General features: G+C 50.4%; 2 protein-coding genes across 2 annotated transcripts in view; both read right to left on the minus strand.

The window, feature by feature from the left end:
* The window catches only part of MRM1 (mitochondrial rRNA methyltransferase 1), an 11,337-nt gene extending 9,783 nt beyond the window's left edge, over window positions 1-1,554 (minus strand). Inside the window, exon 1 of the mRNA XM_009633874.2 lies at window positions 1,456-1,554. Coding sequence (XP_009632169.1) covers window positions 1,456-1,554 — 99 coding nt within the window. The remainder of the gene's footprint in view (window positions 1-1,455) is intronic.
* A 3,157-nt stretch (window positions 1,555-4,711) lies between these two features.
* DHRS11 (dehydrogenase/reductase 11) overlaps window positions 4,712-14,141 on the minus strand; it is a 9,762-nt gene continuing 332 nt past the window's right edge. Inside the window, exons 2-6 of the mRNA XM_009633919.2 lie at window positions 7,917-8,011; window positions 7,333-7,462; window positions 6,469-6,561; window positions 5,750-5,815; window positions 4,712-4,787 (exon numbers count right to left, since the gene is read on the minus strand). Of these exons, the coding sequence (XP_009632214.1) occupies window positions 4,746-4,787; window positions 5,750-5,815; window positions 6,469-6,561; window positions 7,333-7,462; window positions 7,917-8,011 (426 nt within the window). The 3' untranslated portion in view covers window positions 4,712-4,745. The remainder of the gene's footprint in view (window positions 4,788-5,749; window positions 5,816-6,468; window positions 6,562-7,332; window positions 7,463-7,916; window positions 8,012-14,141) is intronic.

The following is a 14,141-nucleotide window of genomic DNA, read 5'->3' on the forward strand; positions in this document are numbered from 1 at the left end:
TAGGGGGGGCGCCGCCCCCCCCCGCCCCGCCCCGGCTGACAGGACCGCAATTAGGCAAAAAACAGCTTTTAACCGCTTCATTGGGGCATCTCACGACGAAAGCCTGGGGCATCTCACAGGGAAAGCCTGGGGCACCTCACGACAAAAGCCTGGGATGAGGGGCTGCACCCCGCAAACCCCAGCCCAAGCGACCGGCACCACCCCGCTCCCACAACAAAAGCGCTGGTGCTTTGGGAGGCCCTGGCCTAGCCCCGAGCTTTTTAATATTTAAAAAAAAAAAAGAAAAAAAAAAGATGAGTGTTTGAACTGCCGTTACCCCAGGGAGCGGGGATTTCTCTCTGACCCCCTTCCCGAAGGCCATGTGTGCTCAGGGGGGCTGTAGAACCCCATGGATGGGCTGTAGAACCCCACGGACAATGGGAACTCCGAAGAGCATCCCAGCGGTTGGAAGCACCCGTCCGAGGGCTGGGACCCAGCCTCTTCACCACCGGGGCAGGGGAATTGCAAGGTGCTGCTCTGACCACAGGCAGAAAGGGCTCTGAAATCATCGGGCAAGCCCTGGGTGCCGCCATGGGGACTAACGCACTCCCAACCTGTAACTTTACACCAAAACGCTGCTCGTCTAATTACGCGGTATTTTATATCCGCCTTTTAATTCCACAAATGGGTAGACAAGGGGCAGGCAAACGGAAGCAGGTCATCCACAGCAATAGGTTTAAGGCTTCCAGGGGTTCATCCCTCTGGCAAATGTTCCCGCATGGGCCACAGGGAACAAACCACGACAGTATTATTTTGGAAGGATTTTGCAGAGAGAACCAAAAGTGGTTCAGTTCTTTTCTACGCTGTTAGTCTGAAGCATTGAGAAGTTACGTCGGGCCTCAAAAATACAATGAAATTGGTTTTGTAGGTTCAGAGATCTCAAGTAAAATCATGGTTTTCCTGCTGCCCACCAGAGCCAACCGTGCTTGTGGTTCCTCCCCCCCAAAAAAATGAGAGCTGGGAGTATTCCCCCGAGATCACACGATCTGCCAGATAAAACTGCTGTTCCTCCAGCAAGCGTGATGATATATAGTATATACAACAACAAGAAAAAAGCGCAAGAATAGGAAAAACCTCCATGGTTTTCATTCTACACATGCTCTCCACCTATTCACAAGGTACCCGGAATAGCTGCCTCAGGTCCAGCAATGGCAGCCAATTCAGCTACTCGGTGCTTACTTGCAAAAACCTTGTATTTCAACGACAGCAAACCCAAGCTCAGGAAGGTGCCTCTGCACTTGAACAAGCTGAAAGGGGACTGGGGCCCAAAAACGCCCTCACCTAACAATGCCTATGGTCTGTCTTCCTTCGAGGCAAGCACGAGAGCCTGAAAGAGTTCAACATCCAAGCCCGAGCAGCAACAGCGGCTCATCCCTTGCATCGTTTAGTCAAGCCCAGCTGTGCCCAGCAGCCTACCTGGGGATTTCGGCAAACCCCTGCGAAGCGCGGCTTCCTTTGAACGAGGACAGGCAAGTCCAACCTCCGCAGGTTATCCGTGAGACAACTGGATGCCATTCTGCTCTAGAGAGCCATTACGTTTTTTCTCGTGAAGAACCAAACCCACGCGTTTGTTTGAACACTTCACAAGAGAAAGGTTTTGCTGTGAACAGTAAAAGGATGTTCTGTTTTAACACAAAAAACTACAATTCACTCAAGAGAAGAACCACAGTGTGCCTCTCTTTTTATTCTTTATTTTACAGTTCACAATTAGAAACCTACTGATAAATTACACAGTTCACCCTCCTGTTTGGTGTTTTTAAATGCCTCGGTCGCGCCGCCAATCCCACCTCATCCCAGGAAGATGGCTCAAGGTGCCACCAGGTTACGCGAGGCAGAGCGGCCAAACAGCCCACGCCAAACCCCTCCACAGGCCCCGCTTCACATAGCGAGCTGAAAAAAAAAGCAGGAATTATCCCCTAAAAACACGTTTGAAATGGAAAAATATTCTGGATATCATTTCAAGGTTATTTTATAGACTTGCAAATGTTACAAATGTTCTTGGGGGGAAAAAAAAAAAAACAAACCCCAACCCTGAACTGCCAGGGCTGCAGGTCAGCCAGGTTGTATTTGCAGGGAGCAACTACCCAGCCTTTTTCAAGGCCTTGCATCTTAAGCAATTCTCTCCAAAGCCTCCTTTTACAGAGCAGAAAGATAAGTGAGGTCCCTCCTCAGCCATGCATTTCAACATCGGCTTAACTTTGTACTCAGTTGCGGCCACCAATTCGGATGTTTCAGTGCTGCCCACATCCCTGCTTATATTTTTTTTTTTTTCTGCTCATAAGTTCCTAATTTCACAACTCTGGGTTTTTTTGGCCTCCAACTCCTAGTTCAACCACTTTCTCTTAAACAGATGGCACACACTGCGCAGTGCATCTGCTGAATTTCAACAAGCTCCTGCAAAAGAAACCCTAGGGAAAACACCAGGAGTTTTCATATCAAGTCTAGCTGAACGTCACAGGGGCGTGATATAAAAAAAGCACAGTAGTGCTTGACCCTTCCTTAGCCAAGTGCCTCCAAACTGAGGATCACGGTGGCGTGGAGGCTGAAGAGCTTTCCCAGCCGGCGCAGGCTCTCTGCTGCAGGGAGGATTGCTGGCTGCGTGCAGACCTGGACGGGCCGCTCCTTGCGGGACACGATCTAACCCAATGCCATGGGTGAAACCCAGCTCTGTGCAAAGAACCCACACAAAGTCACGGCCTCGGCAAGGTGGAAGAGGGCAGGGCATTACAGCGGCACGAGACTGCACCACAGGGCATGAATTCCACTCACAGTAGGAAGGCCAAATCCAGTGATGAGGCTATGTGTACTTGCCAGTAGAAACTGGTGACAGATGAGGAATGGACAGAACACACCATGGCATGTATTTATAAAGAGAAAAAAAAAGAAAAAAAAGGAGCAAATTGCCTTTTTTTGCCATTACGAAGGAATGTTTTACCAGTTTTCTCCTTGTATCCTTCTACAGTTGCTCACCTTTGGCACGAGGAAATCTACGTATCACAAGATTTAACTAATAATAATACTTCATATCAACACTCAGCACTTACATAGCGCTTCTCATATTCAAAGTGCTTTACAAAAGTTTGTGAGTCCTCACAACACCCCTGTGAGGTAGGTAAGTATTATTATCCCCATTTTGCAGATGGGGAAACTGAGGCAGAGAGGTAAAGTGACTTGCCCAAGGCTTTACAGGGAGTTGAAAGTCATGATGTAGTGGCCCAATTCTGGTCTCCCTTATGGTGGTGTAACACAGATGAACTCCCACAGAGCTATACTGGTGTACGCAAAACAATCCAACCCAAGTTTCTCTGGCTCCCGATCCTCCGCTCCGATCGACTGACCATACCTGCTCCACCTAACCCAATGGGTCGCCTTCCGAAACACTACAGAAAGTCCAGAGCGCAGCAGGAGTGAGCCTGCAATCTTAAGGCAACATACCCGTTAACAGCTCCATAGCTCTGCAGCAAGCTGGACTGAGCACAGACGCGATTCTGCCGTGCTGCGAGAGTCTTAACACAACTCAAGCAGTCGCCAGCCCTGCACGTTATCGGCTTGGAGGCTGGATTCTCTTCTCCCTCAAGTTAGAATAAATCCAGAGCAAAACAATGGGGCTGCACCAGTGTAGAACTGGTACGAGATCCGACCCAGACGTTTTACCTGCTGCGTCGTAGGCAAATGCCCCTACTAACACCTTTTCATTTTGGACAGCTTCGGCATGGCTCATTTCACTCTCTCTCTCTCTCCGAGTTTGCATCTCTGCATATAAACAAACTTTCCACATTTCCAACTCGTCAGCACCAGCATTTAAACAGCACCATACATCTTTCTAAGACCGATCAATATTTCCAGAAAAGTGTCAATGCATGCAAATAGCACATACAAAAACATCAAGAGTGCTGGGAGATGATACCAAGGATAGAGGTGATCACAAGACAGCACACATTTAGTTTTTATTTAAAATACCAAACAACTCACTCTTACTGTAACTATGCCACTTAAATGATCGTTCTAACCTGCAGAAGCGCAGGTGCTTTTCCCCCCAACTATTTACCTACCTACCTAGAAAGAAAGAGAAATAGCAAGCACACACATTTACACTTCCTCAAACTTGGCAGGCATGATTCACGTGAATGGGAAAGGAGGGTTTGGGGAGGTGGCTGACATGGTACACTGGGGTTTAGGGCAGCGGAGTACGAAAGAAGTAGAAAATATCACATGCATTATTACCATCAGTAATCAATCTGAGGAAAATAAACCCAAAAATTAGATGGATTCATGAATGACATCCACTGAAAATCTCAAACCCTAAGCAGACTGAAGCTGGCAAACATCTTGTGCCACTTCACCTACGTCCAGACACAGCATCAGCAGATAAGATCAAACAAACCTTGAAAAGAAAGCAAAAGGAAGAATAAACCAGCCTGGAGACAACCATCTTCCACAAACCACTTCCCTGCATTATTTTCAAATACATTTTACTCTTAAGCAGTTTCAGAAAGGAGTGGGGGAGAAAAAGAGACCCACTACTACTTTTTTTTAAACTGGCTCAGCACCAGCACCAGCTCAGAGAGAGGGAGAGAAAAATAATTCTTCAAACATGATCCTTGGTACTTGATTAAAACGTTGCTAGCCAGCCGACGAAACCCTAAATTGCCAGAGGGTTCGAAGTGGAGTGGATACACGGTGCCGCTCACAGTCCTCTTCATTTGCTATGATATCTGCTCCGTGGGCCTCATCTGTATATCTCCGATCTAGAAGAGACCAACATAGGATTTTACTGGAGCCCTGAAGTCCGTTCTAAATCCTGCACTGGGCACTTCCACGCTGCACCATTACAGTGGCAAGCAGCACACGAATCAAGTTCCTGTGACTAGAAATGAGCCTGCCTAATGGAGATACTAGAAAGCGATAAAGGTGAATGTGGCTGCTCTGCCTTTAGCAGAAGGGATAAAAGCACAAACATGCGCAGAAGAGAGTGCAAGATGACCCTGCTTACAAACTCCCGTGGTTCAAGTCTTCAGTTTGGTCCTGCTCACGGAGGGTCAAGCAGAAGCCCTGCTTGATCAGCCACGGGCAGGGCTTTTTATCCTCTTAAGGCCAGCTATCACTACTGATCCCATGTCAAGGCGGCCACGTGTTGTTCCAAAGGAGCAGAGTTCACGCGAGGGGCTGCTAAACCTCTCGTGATCAGAGTTTTCTTTTGCAACAAGAACTTCTATGGTGCATATACAAAACTTCGACACTGCTCCTGGCTCCAGCTCCAAGCTGGTCGCTTATTTCTTGTTTCACAAGAGGGAAGTCCCTCCGGCAGCACAAGCATCTCACACCACCCTTGGGGAGGTGCGCAGCACTCAGCAGGGTCAGGCCCGACATGTTATTTGGCAACTGGCGGGACCTGACCCTGCGGCAAGACCGTCAACAGATCTCAGCTGGCACCATCCAAAAAAAAAGGGGCAAAGCATGCCCGGATCTCTCCCACTCCCTCTGCCTTTGCTGGATCTGTAGGGCTGTGAGCAGCCCGAGCAGTGCAATCCCATAGCTGCCATTAGGGAAGCATTCCCAAACGCGACCACTGCTGATCCCCAGCCCAGGCTGCGCTGAGCACAGAGCTGATACAGCGGCTGCAACGCTGATGAGCAAACGTCAGGGCAGGAGTTGCCCTCTGCGCCTTCAGCCACCCACCACCAAGTCCTCCAGCCCAACCCCAGCCTACCTGTACATGAGGTGGGGCACTGAGGACATATATGACAGCGTTAGCCATATCTTCAGCTTTGAGACACTGGAAAGACAGGAATGAGACTCTTAGTCAAAGGGCACCTCGGGAAGTTAACCACAAGATCACTTCTTTCCTAACTATCAATAATGAGTTTTGACAGCATCACTGAGGCATGTCAAAAAGATGCAAGCAAGCAGGAGAAAAAAAAAAAGAAAAATCATCTGTTAAAAATTTAGCAAAGGACGTGTCTGGTGCTGATAATTCTCCATTTGCTGGGAATAATCTTACTACTGGCACAGCGATTCTGCCAGGTCAGGCATCGTCATCCTTATCAAAAATTATGAGAGAAGCACCCAAGTCCTGCAAGACAACAGGCTCTCACACTTCTTCTTGTGCAGGCATGTTAGCTTATTGTATCGTCTCTTCAATAAAGAGGTCACGGCCTGCCAAATGTCATAGGCATACTATTTATTTAAGGGAACATCAAAATGAAAAATATAGGGAGTCAGAAACTGAACCTGAATGAAAATCTGTGTAGTGTGTAAATACCGGTGCCAAATCTGAGGTCTGAGTGCTGAGGCTTTGGGGATGCTGATTACATCCTGGAAAGCACTGGGCACTCTGCAGAACTAATTCCTTGTGCTATGAGCCAGGAGAGAGACTGTTAAACCATCATCAGAGCCACTTCCCTCTGCTTCCATTTCTCCATGTCCTACCCGAATGCTCTCGTAGGTTGCAGCAGCTCTCTCGGGGTCATTATCATGAAGTTTAAAAGCAAATCCCGTTTCCACCAGTCCTGGAGATATACACTGGAAAAAAGCAGAGCACATCCTAATAGGATTTGTAATTCCCCTTCGGTGAAAGAAGAAAAAGGAGAGAAACTTTTAGCACTGAAGAAGCCAGAAAACCCCAGCCCCCTGTCTGTTGTTCTCCTTCCCCACCCTTTTTCTAGGGGAACCGTCTGAGCAAGCTGATCTGGTTAGCGGTGTCCCTGCTCCCTGCAGGGGGGTTGGACTGGGTGATCTCTAGGGGTCCCTTCCAACCCAAACCATTCTATGATTCTATGAATAGTTTGAGAGCAGGCGTTGCCTGAACGACTCTTGTGGCAGGTACCTCTGGGGAACCGCCGCCGCCGATGGGTACTTCCCTCTTCACGCCCCAAAGGGAGACAGAAGCAGAGAACACAATGGCAAAGCTCGCAATACAAATTAACGTCTGGACACATCACTTCCGAGATGCAAACTCTTCAGGAAAGCAAATAGCCCAACCGATCGCCTCCCCCTGCGGTCACCAAGCCCCCCTCACACCCGGACAAGCAACTGCCCGCTTTGTGCGCCCAGAAAGTTTATTTCCTGGCACAGCTCACTGCTGCTGTGCCTTCTTCCCCCCCCAGTCTCTCTCTGCCTGCGAAGGAAAGGTGGCCAGGGACAGTTGGCCACAGGACTTGAACGTTTCCAGCGTGCTGAGCGCTATTTCTGCCTTTCCTTGCCTGTTTTCCAAAGGGAAAACCTCTGCCCCCTAAAGCCAGCTCCGTACAACCCACAAAAGCAAGAGAGAGGGAGAGAGCCCACGGTACTCACTGTAGCTCGTATATGAGTCTTTGCTTCTCTGAGTTCTTGCCTCAGCCCCTCCGTGAGGGCTGTAACCGCATACTTGGTGGCACTGTAAAAATGCACCACCGACTGTGGCACAACGCTGTGGCCATTCATGCTGGAGAGAGAGCAGAAGGGAAAGCGCTGAGAGGTGAGGAGGCAAGCGGAGCCCCAAGGAGGGACCGACAGGCTATTCAAACCACCGTAACGAACTCAGACAGAGCGGCTGACACGGTGGCTATGTGAGGAATTCCCCTCTCCTGCGGGGAACGCATGTCACCAGAGGCTCCTCTCAACATAGCTGCTTTCTGGAGCTGGTCAAGAAGTTTCAATCTTCAAACTTGCACCATCACAAATGGTTGGCATTCTCCTTTTCTCCCTGGTTTGGTCTTTCTTGCATTTAGACCAGCAGAGGTTAAATAAAAGTGGTTTAAAAATCAACCATCGAAATCCTTGGAAAACCCCTCTTTGGGCACCATCAGCCAAGATTAAAGCTCCACCGCTCAAATCCTCTCCGTGAGGTAGGAAGGAGGAAGCACAGGTGGCTGATCCCACATTCCCCCCTTGCGTACCTATTAATGTTAATAATATGCCCATCGTCGATGTTTCTCTCTTTCATGGACTGGTAGGCCTCTCGGGTGCAGATGCTCACAGCCATCACGTTGACCTGAGGGAAGAGAAACGAAGAAGAAAGTAAGATCAGCAGCCCTGCCTGGCACCCTTTGACTTGCCCCCACACGCCCAAAGCCACGGACGCAGGTTACAGTCCCTGGCCCACAGCAATTCCTGCAAACACCAACAGAGGGAAATGCTCATTCGCACACCGCACGCCTCGCCGCACGCCCCACACAGAATCACAGAATCGTTTGGGTTGGAAAAGCCCTTTAAGATCATCAAGCCCAACCGTTGCCCTAACCCTGCCATCCCACCACTAAACCCTGGCCCTAAGCACCTCGTCTGCCCGGCTTTTAAATACATCACGCTGCAAGCAGGCTCGGGGCTGTAGAAACAAGGGGTTTGGGCAGGGGAGGCAGAGATATCCAGTTTTGTGAGACAGCCCTGGCTTCTGCCAGAAATAAATGGACTTAACTGTTTTACAGGCAAGAGCGAGGGGAGAGGGCAAGGCAAGGGAGAACAAACCCACTTCCCCACAGTCAGCACTCTGTCCAGGAGACAAAATTGTTTATTTTGTACAGCACTGAGCACACTGGGGTTTGGGCAGCTGATAGGACACTAACAGCAGGTAATTAGGTCAGCTAGTTAACGAGGAAATCCCCAGATATTGCCTGTCAGAGCGCCAGGCACTCGGAGGCACTGCAAACCACACGGCCAAAGAGCTTCCCATCCACAAATGAAGCCAAAGATCACATCGTGCCACGGGGAGGGCCAGAGTGGGCAAGGAACCCTGCAGATATGAAAGCCACCGATCTGTCACACTGTCTGCTGACGTTTTCCTCAGCCCGAACTGGATGAGCCAAGGAAGAAAGGACACAGCAATTTATCCAGTCCTTTAGCACAGGATCCAGAGCTTTCCAGGCTCTTGCTCTTTGGACCAGCACTGCCCAGCACGCCGGCGGCTCAGTTAAACTCAGTCATATCACCTCTGCAATGCGCAACTGTTAATGCACAGACGCCTTGAGCGTTTGCTGACCATAAAACACAGAGTCAAAGTTCCCAGGAAGAGAGAGATATGGAAAATCCCCCAGCTGCAATACAAAGCACCCCGAGGTGTGTGCAAGGCTGATGAGCAAGCCACGGCAGCAGCAGGGCTAATTGCTCAAGTTTATAGTGGTTTAGATGTGGAAAAGCAGCTGAAAGGTAGAAAGTGTCTGCTGAAGCCCTCTAGAAAGGATGTCACCATTTCAAGGCCAGACACACTGGCAGGTCCTACCTAATGGCAAGTCACTTTGCTAACTAAATCAGCAGGCCAGACAAGGCTGAAAACACCGCTGTGAACTAAATATCCAGGAAGAACGACATTTCTGATGAATCAGAAGTCAGGTGGCAACTATAAATGGGAGGAGCAGCAGGAACAAGGCCAAGTTGACAGCGAGCAAAGGGTACACGAGAGGGCTGGCTACCATCGCTGTGAAACTTAGCAATAACAGGGCAGGCTAACTAGGGCTCGATAGCACAAAAGGACATGCAATAGAGGAACATCAGTTTGAAGACCAGAAAGTAAGAGGCAGAAAGGGATGGATTTGAGAGATGCAATTACTGAGCAGCACACAAAGGACGAGTGGGGTCAGCTGAAGGATCTTCTGGTCACTGCTTTTGTCTTGGTCGTTATTTCTATTCATTACTAGAGGCCGTGCTTACAAGTTTTTGTCTTGGCGATAGATAAATAGCATGCTTATCTGCTCTTGGAGTACCCAGGCAACACAAGTAGAGTCATCATCCTCATCCAAGTGCGCTTTGGTTGAGCACACAGCCACCGCCGGGTCTCTCGGACATCATACCTGAAACTACCAAGATAAATTTCCTGGCTGAGCGAGGAAGAAAGTTAGCAGACCTGTCAGCAGAAGTGCACTGTACAACCACCGCAGCACTGGAGCGAAGCCCAGAGCAGGCAGGGCATCTGAAAGCTTTCGGATTTCACAGCAAGAAGGTCAAGGAAAGCAGGAGTAACCCGCTCCGGTCTGATATACCAACCAAGGGAGGAGCCGGTCCTGTCAGATAGGGATCCGGGCAACTGTCGGTATAAAACACCTTTGTGATAAACAACATCCCTGCTTTCCTCCCCGCCCCAGGATGCCCTGAACCCACCAGGCACCAATGCCCTTGGTGCGGGTGCTCCCGGGCTCCATTCCATCTCCGTAGGCCACTAGAGGGTAACATCAGCCTAAAGCCTGAACCAGGCTCCAAGGCTGTGACTCACGCTGAGCAACGCTTCCTTGCGTGGGTAGCGTTACAACGTTTTGACAACTACTGGCAAAGCAGGATACTCATCAACAACCACATGGGAAAGTCCAGAGCCCGTACGATAAAACACCCTGGTACAACAAAAGAACTGGCTGGAAGGCAGCTGAGCTGCGGTTGCCTCGCTGCCTTTTCCCGATAGCACCCACAGGATTTTGGCGTGAAATCCCATTTCAAAACATGGAACAGGCGCTTAGGAACCTAAAAACATGCCTGCAAAATGAGCCAGTCTTAGGGCTGTATCACTGAGAAACAGTCCGAAGGCCGTTGTTACAAATATCCACGCAAGACAGTTGTCAGCCTTGTTCCTATTTTAAGAACAAAAGGTTCAAAGGTCCCTTAGCAAAGATGGCCAGCACATCTGCACCCCGCCTTGGCGCAGCACGCCGCACGAGGCAGCAGGTCGGCAACTGCCGCGGCCGTGCGCTAACGCAATAGAAACAACGGAGGCACATTTTCTAGTAATTAATGAGTTCCAATTGCCAGGTTGGGAGAACATTAAGAGATCCTGTTCCTGGAAGCGTTGAGCATTTCACTTCCCAGAATCAGCCTTTTCTAAGGCATCAGAATGAGTATCCCAGCTCCTAAGGACACATAAAAACGCAGGTTACAGAAAACATCTCTCTATGCAGATGGCATATAAAAGCAAAAGCGCAGAGCCTCGCTGGTCAGTGAATAATACCGAGAAGAATCAAACCCATCCAGCATCTAGAGGAGCAAGAGGATGTGTGCTGCAGCCCTTTGTGCCCTGAACAGTGCAAACGGAAAGTTCAGCTTGAATTCCCGGCGGCAAAGGTCAGTAGGTAAAACGTGAAGGAGCTGTTCAAATCCCAGAGCCTGGAGTCCGTGTGTACACAGCACCCAGCCCCAGCTACTCCCAGGCGGATCGGGGATGGCTGGAGGACTTTGCTCCAGCCTCGTGTCAAGCACAACCTCGCAAACAAGCAGGGAGAAAAGAGGGGAAGCTGCGAACCAGAAGGCGACGGGCGCAGAACCTGCCTGCGATAACCCGCTCCCTCCCTGGCACACACCGAATTTGCTGGCTGGCAGCGGCGGGCTCAGCGCTGCTGGAAAGCAACAGAAAGGCGATTCCCAACGTGAGATTCCTGCAGCCCAGGGAGATGCAGATACCAGACAATAAGGAACTGGAACATTAAAAAAAAAATTTAAAAAAAAAAAAAAAAGAGGGGGAATAAGTGAATGAGAACATGATTTTGACTGTTACATGTATAGCAAGAGATTTTATGGAATATGTATACTGAGAAGATGTATAGCAAGAGATTTTATGGAATAGGTATACTGAAAAGGGAGCCTGAAAGGAGACTGAGCCTCAAAGCTCGAAAAAAAATGCCTGGAAACAAAAATCGATTTACCAAAAAGAAAAAAATGCCTTTAATTTAAGGCCCTAAGGCCCCCTAAATCAATAGATCAATGGCTGTTTAGAAACTTCTCCTGTCCTGCAGCCCAGCAGCCCACAAACTCTCCAACAGCACCTCTCAAACCGTGCTGCTCACCAACACCTTTCTCCAAGGGACCTTTGGAAGAAGCCTCCGTGCTCCCGCTCCACTCGGCAAAGCCCAGTGGCCCGTGAAAGGTGCTGGCAACCTTCCCCCATCCTGACCCTCCGAGAGCTTCAGAGCATGCAAGAGAAATGGGCCTGGCAAGCGTTTCCCGGGGGCTGGCGTGCCGCGGCGGGGAGAGCTGTCACCGCGGATCCCTCCCCAAAGCCCACCGCCGCACCGGCACCTGCACCGGCACGGCACGCTGGGAGAGCGAGATTTCCACGCAGGGAGGCCACAGCCACAAAACTGGGGGGACACAGCAAAAGGAAAAACCCTGAGCTATTTCTACCACTTACCAACAGGCTGAAAAGAAAAAGCCAGGCTCAGGCTGCCTAGGCTGAGGCGAGCAAAGCGTTTGGCTCTGGAGGGTCCCAGGACTTCACCTTCACATTAAAGGTGCAAGTGTTATTCAGACAACTGCACACAAGCCAAGAGCAAACCCACCAGCTGCTGGGAAGCTGGTGAGAGGGGAAAAAAAATTTGCCAGTAACTGAGGCAAGCTTGGGTGTCTCTGTCTGTTCCCAGTGCTACAACAGCATTTTTGTCAAGCAAATGAGAGCAGATACAGCCGTACAGATCACCTCTGGGAATAAAATATTCCCCCACACTGTTTTCCTAAGGCTGCCCTTGTGGAGCCACCACCCTGCCTCTCCTCCCACCCCATCCATCATCCCGAAGCAGCTCCGAAGGGTGCACACAGCAGGGCCTGCAAGGGGGGGACCCCACAGGCTCCCAAACCCCACGTCAGGCCACTGTAAATGCCAACACGGGAGTGTCTCACACAGGACAATCCCCGTTCCAAAATCTTGCTCCCCAAAAGTGGTGGAAGGTGAGACAAAGGGAGCGGTCCCACCTGAGCAGCCAGGGAAGGGAGCACGGAGAGGGGAAGGGCCTTCAGCTGGCAAAAGCCACGCGTGTCCCCCAGCCTGCCCACCCTACGGTGGTCAAACAAAAGGTCAGAAGAACAAAGAGAAACGAGTGCGAGGGACACGCAGCATCCACGCAAGATGCGACGACAGCGACCAGGACAAGGAGTTTCCAAGGCACAGGCGACCCTCGGGGCCAGGTTTGCAGTGAGACGACGCTGGGAAGTCCCCCGCTTTACACCAGCTCAGCCTCAGCTACACTTCACTTCATTTTCTTTAAAGACTCCATGGCAACCGGGGACGGGGAGATGCGGCTGTGCAGTGACCCAGGCTGGGCAACCCACAAAAGCCTGGCTGGGCAGACAAAGCTGAGCTGAGCTTGCTTTGGCTGCAGTCACAGCATCCAGCAGACCGGCCAAAATCCTAACAAGGACTTAATTAGCCGGGATACGGCAGCTCTTGCCCTGGCAGCAGGAGTCTGAGGCCTCGATGTGCCTCTCTGTTTTGCTTTACACAGCCCCTGACTCTGCTGCTGGATGAACAGCCACAGGCTGCCCCGGGAGCCGACAGATCCTGGCTCACTCTGCTGTCAGATGTGGTAGGCCCAAGCCTACAGCTTGGAGCAGCTTTTCATATAGGCAGGTCTCTTCCTTCAGTAGGATAAGCTCTCACAGCTGCTGGAGGTGCTGCAAGGTTCGCTCAAAGCCATGAGTTCGACTCCTGTTCCTATGAGGATGATGCTTCCATGTGCAAAAGCAGGTAGGGGAAAATCACCTCCGCGAAAAGCTCCTGTTCCAGCCAGAGCTGCAGGAAGGCCAGCGCAAAAGGGCTGTTGCAAGGGCATGCTAACTGGCCTGGGGTCCCGCAGCCGTGGCTGCCGCTGCTTGGGAAACATGCAAGGCCAGGGTGGACGGGGGTCTGAGCAACCTGATCTAGTTAGCAGTGTCCCTGCTCACTGCAGGGGGGTTGGACTAGATGACCTCGAGGGGTCCCTTCCAGCCCAAACCATTCTATGATTCTATGGTGCAGAAAAGGCCCATCCCGCAATGACAAGCGATGGTGAAGTCCCAGAAGGATGCAGAGCAGCACCTCAGGACAGCAACACCCAGGGAGAAGCGCTGCTAGTAAATGGCACAGACCATTTGCACAAACCCCCCAGTTCGGCACAGGAAACTGCCTCCTTCGCATCCAGCTCTAACCAGATTATGGGCAGAAAATTAAGCTAGAAAGACAAAAAGCATTACAGGTTTTTAAGCCAAAAAGAATCTGCCCATTTTACAACCCACTGCTACAACTAACAGGATTAGCTACAAAAGCCAGTGCTTGGCATTCAATTTCCTATTTTAATGAAGGAAAAACCAGAAAGTTTTAGAAAGCCACCCTTTAGAAAGCCACTGAGCTAAAGGCAAAAACACTACTGAAGGTATTGAGTCTTTTCATACTCCGGGGT

The sequence above is a fragment of the Egretta garzetta genome, unplaced genomic scaffold, assembly GCF_000687185.1.
Source record: "Egretta garzetta isolate BGI_Z169 unplaced genomic scaffold, ASM68718v1 scaffold112, whole genome shotgun sequence".
NCBI lineage: Eukaryota > Metazoa > Chordata > Aves > Pelecaniformes > Ardeidae > Egretta > Egretta garzetta.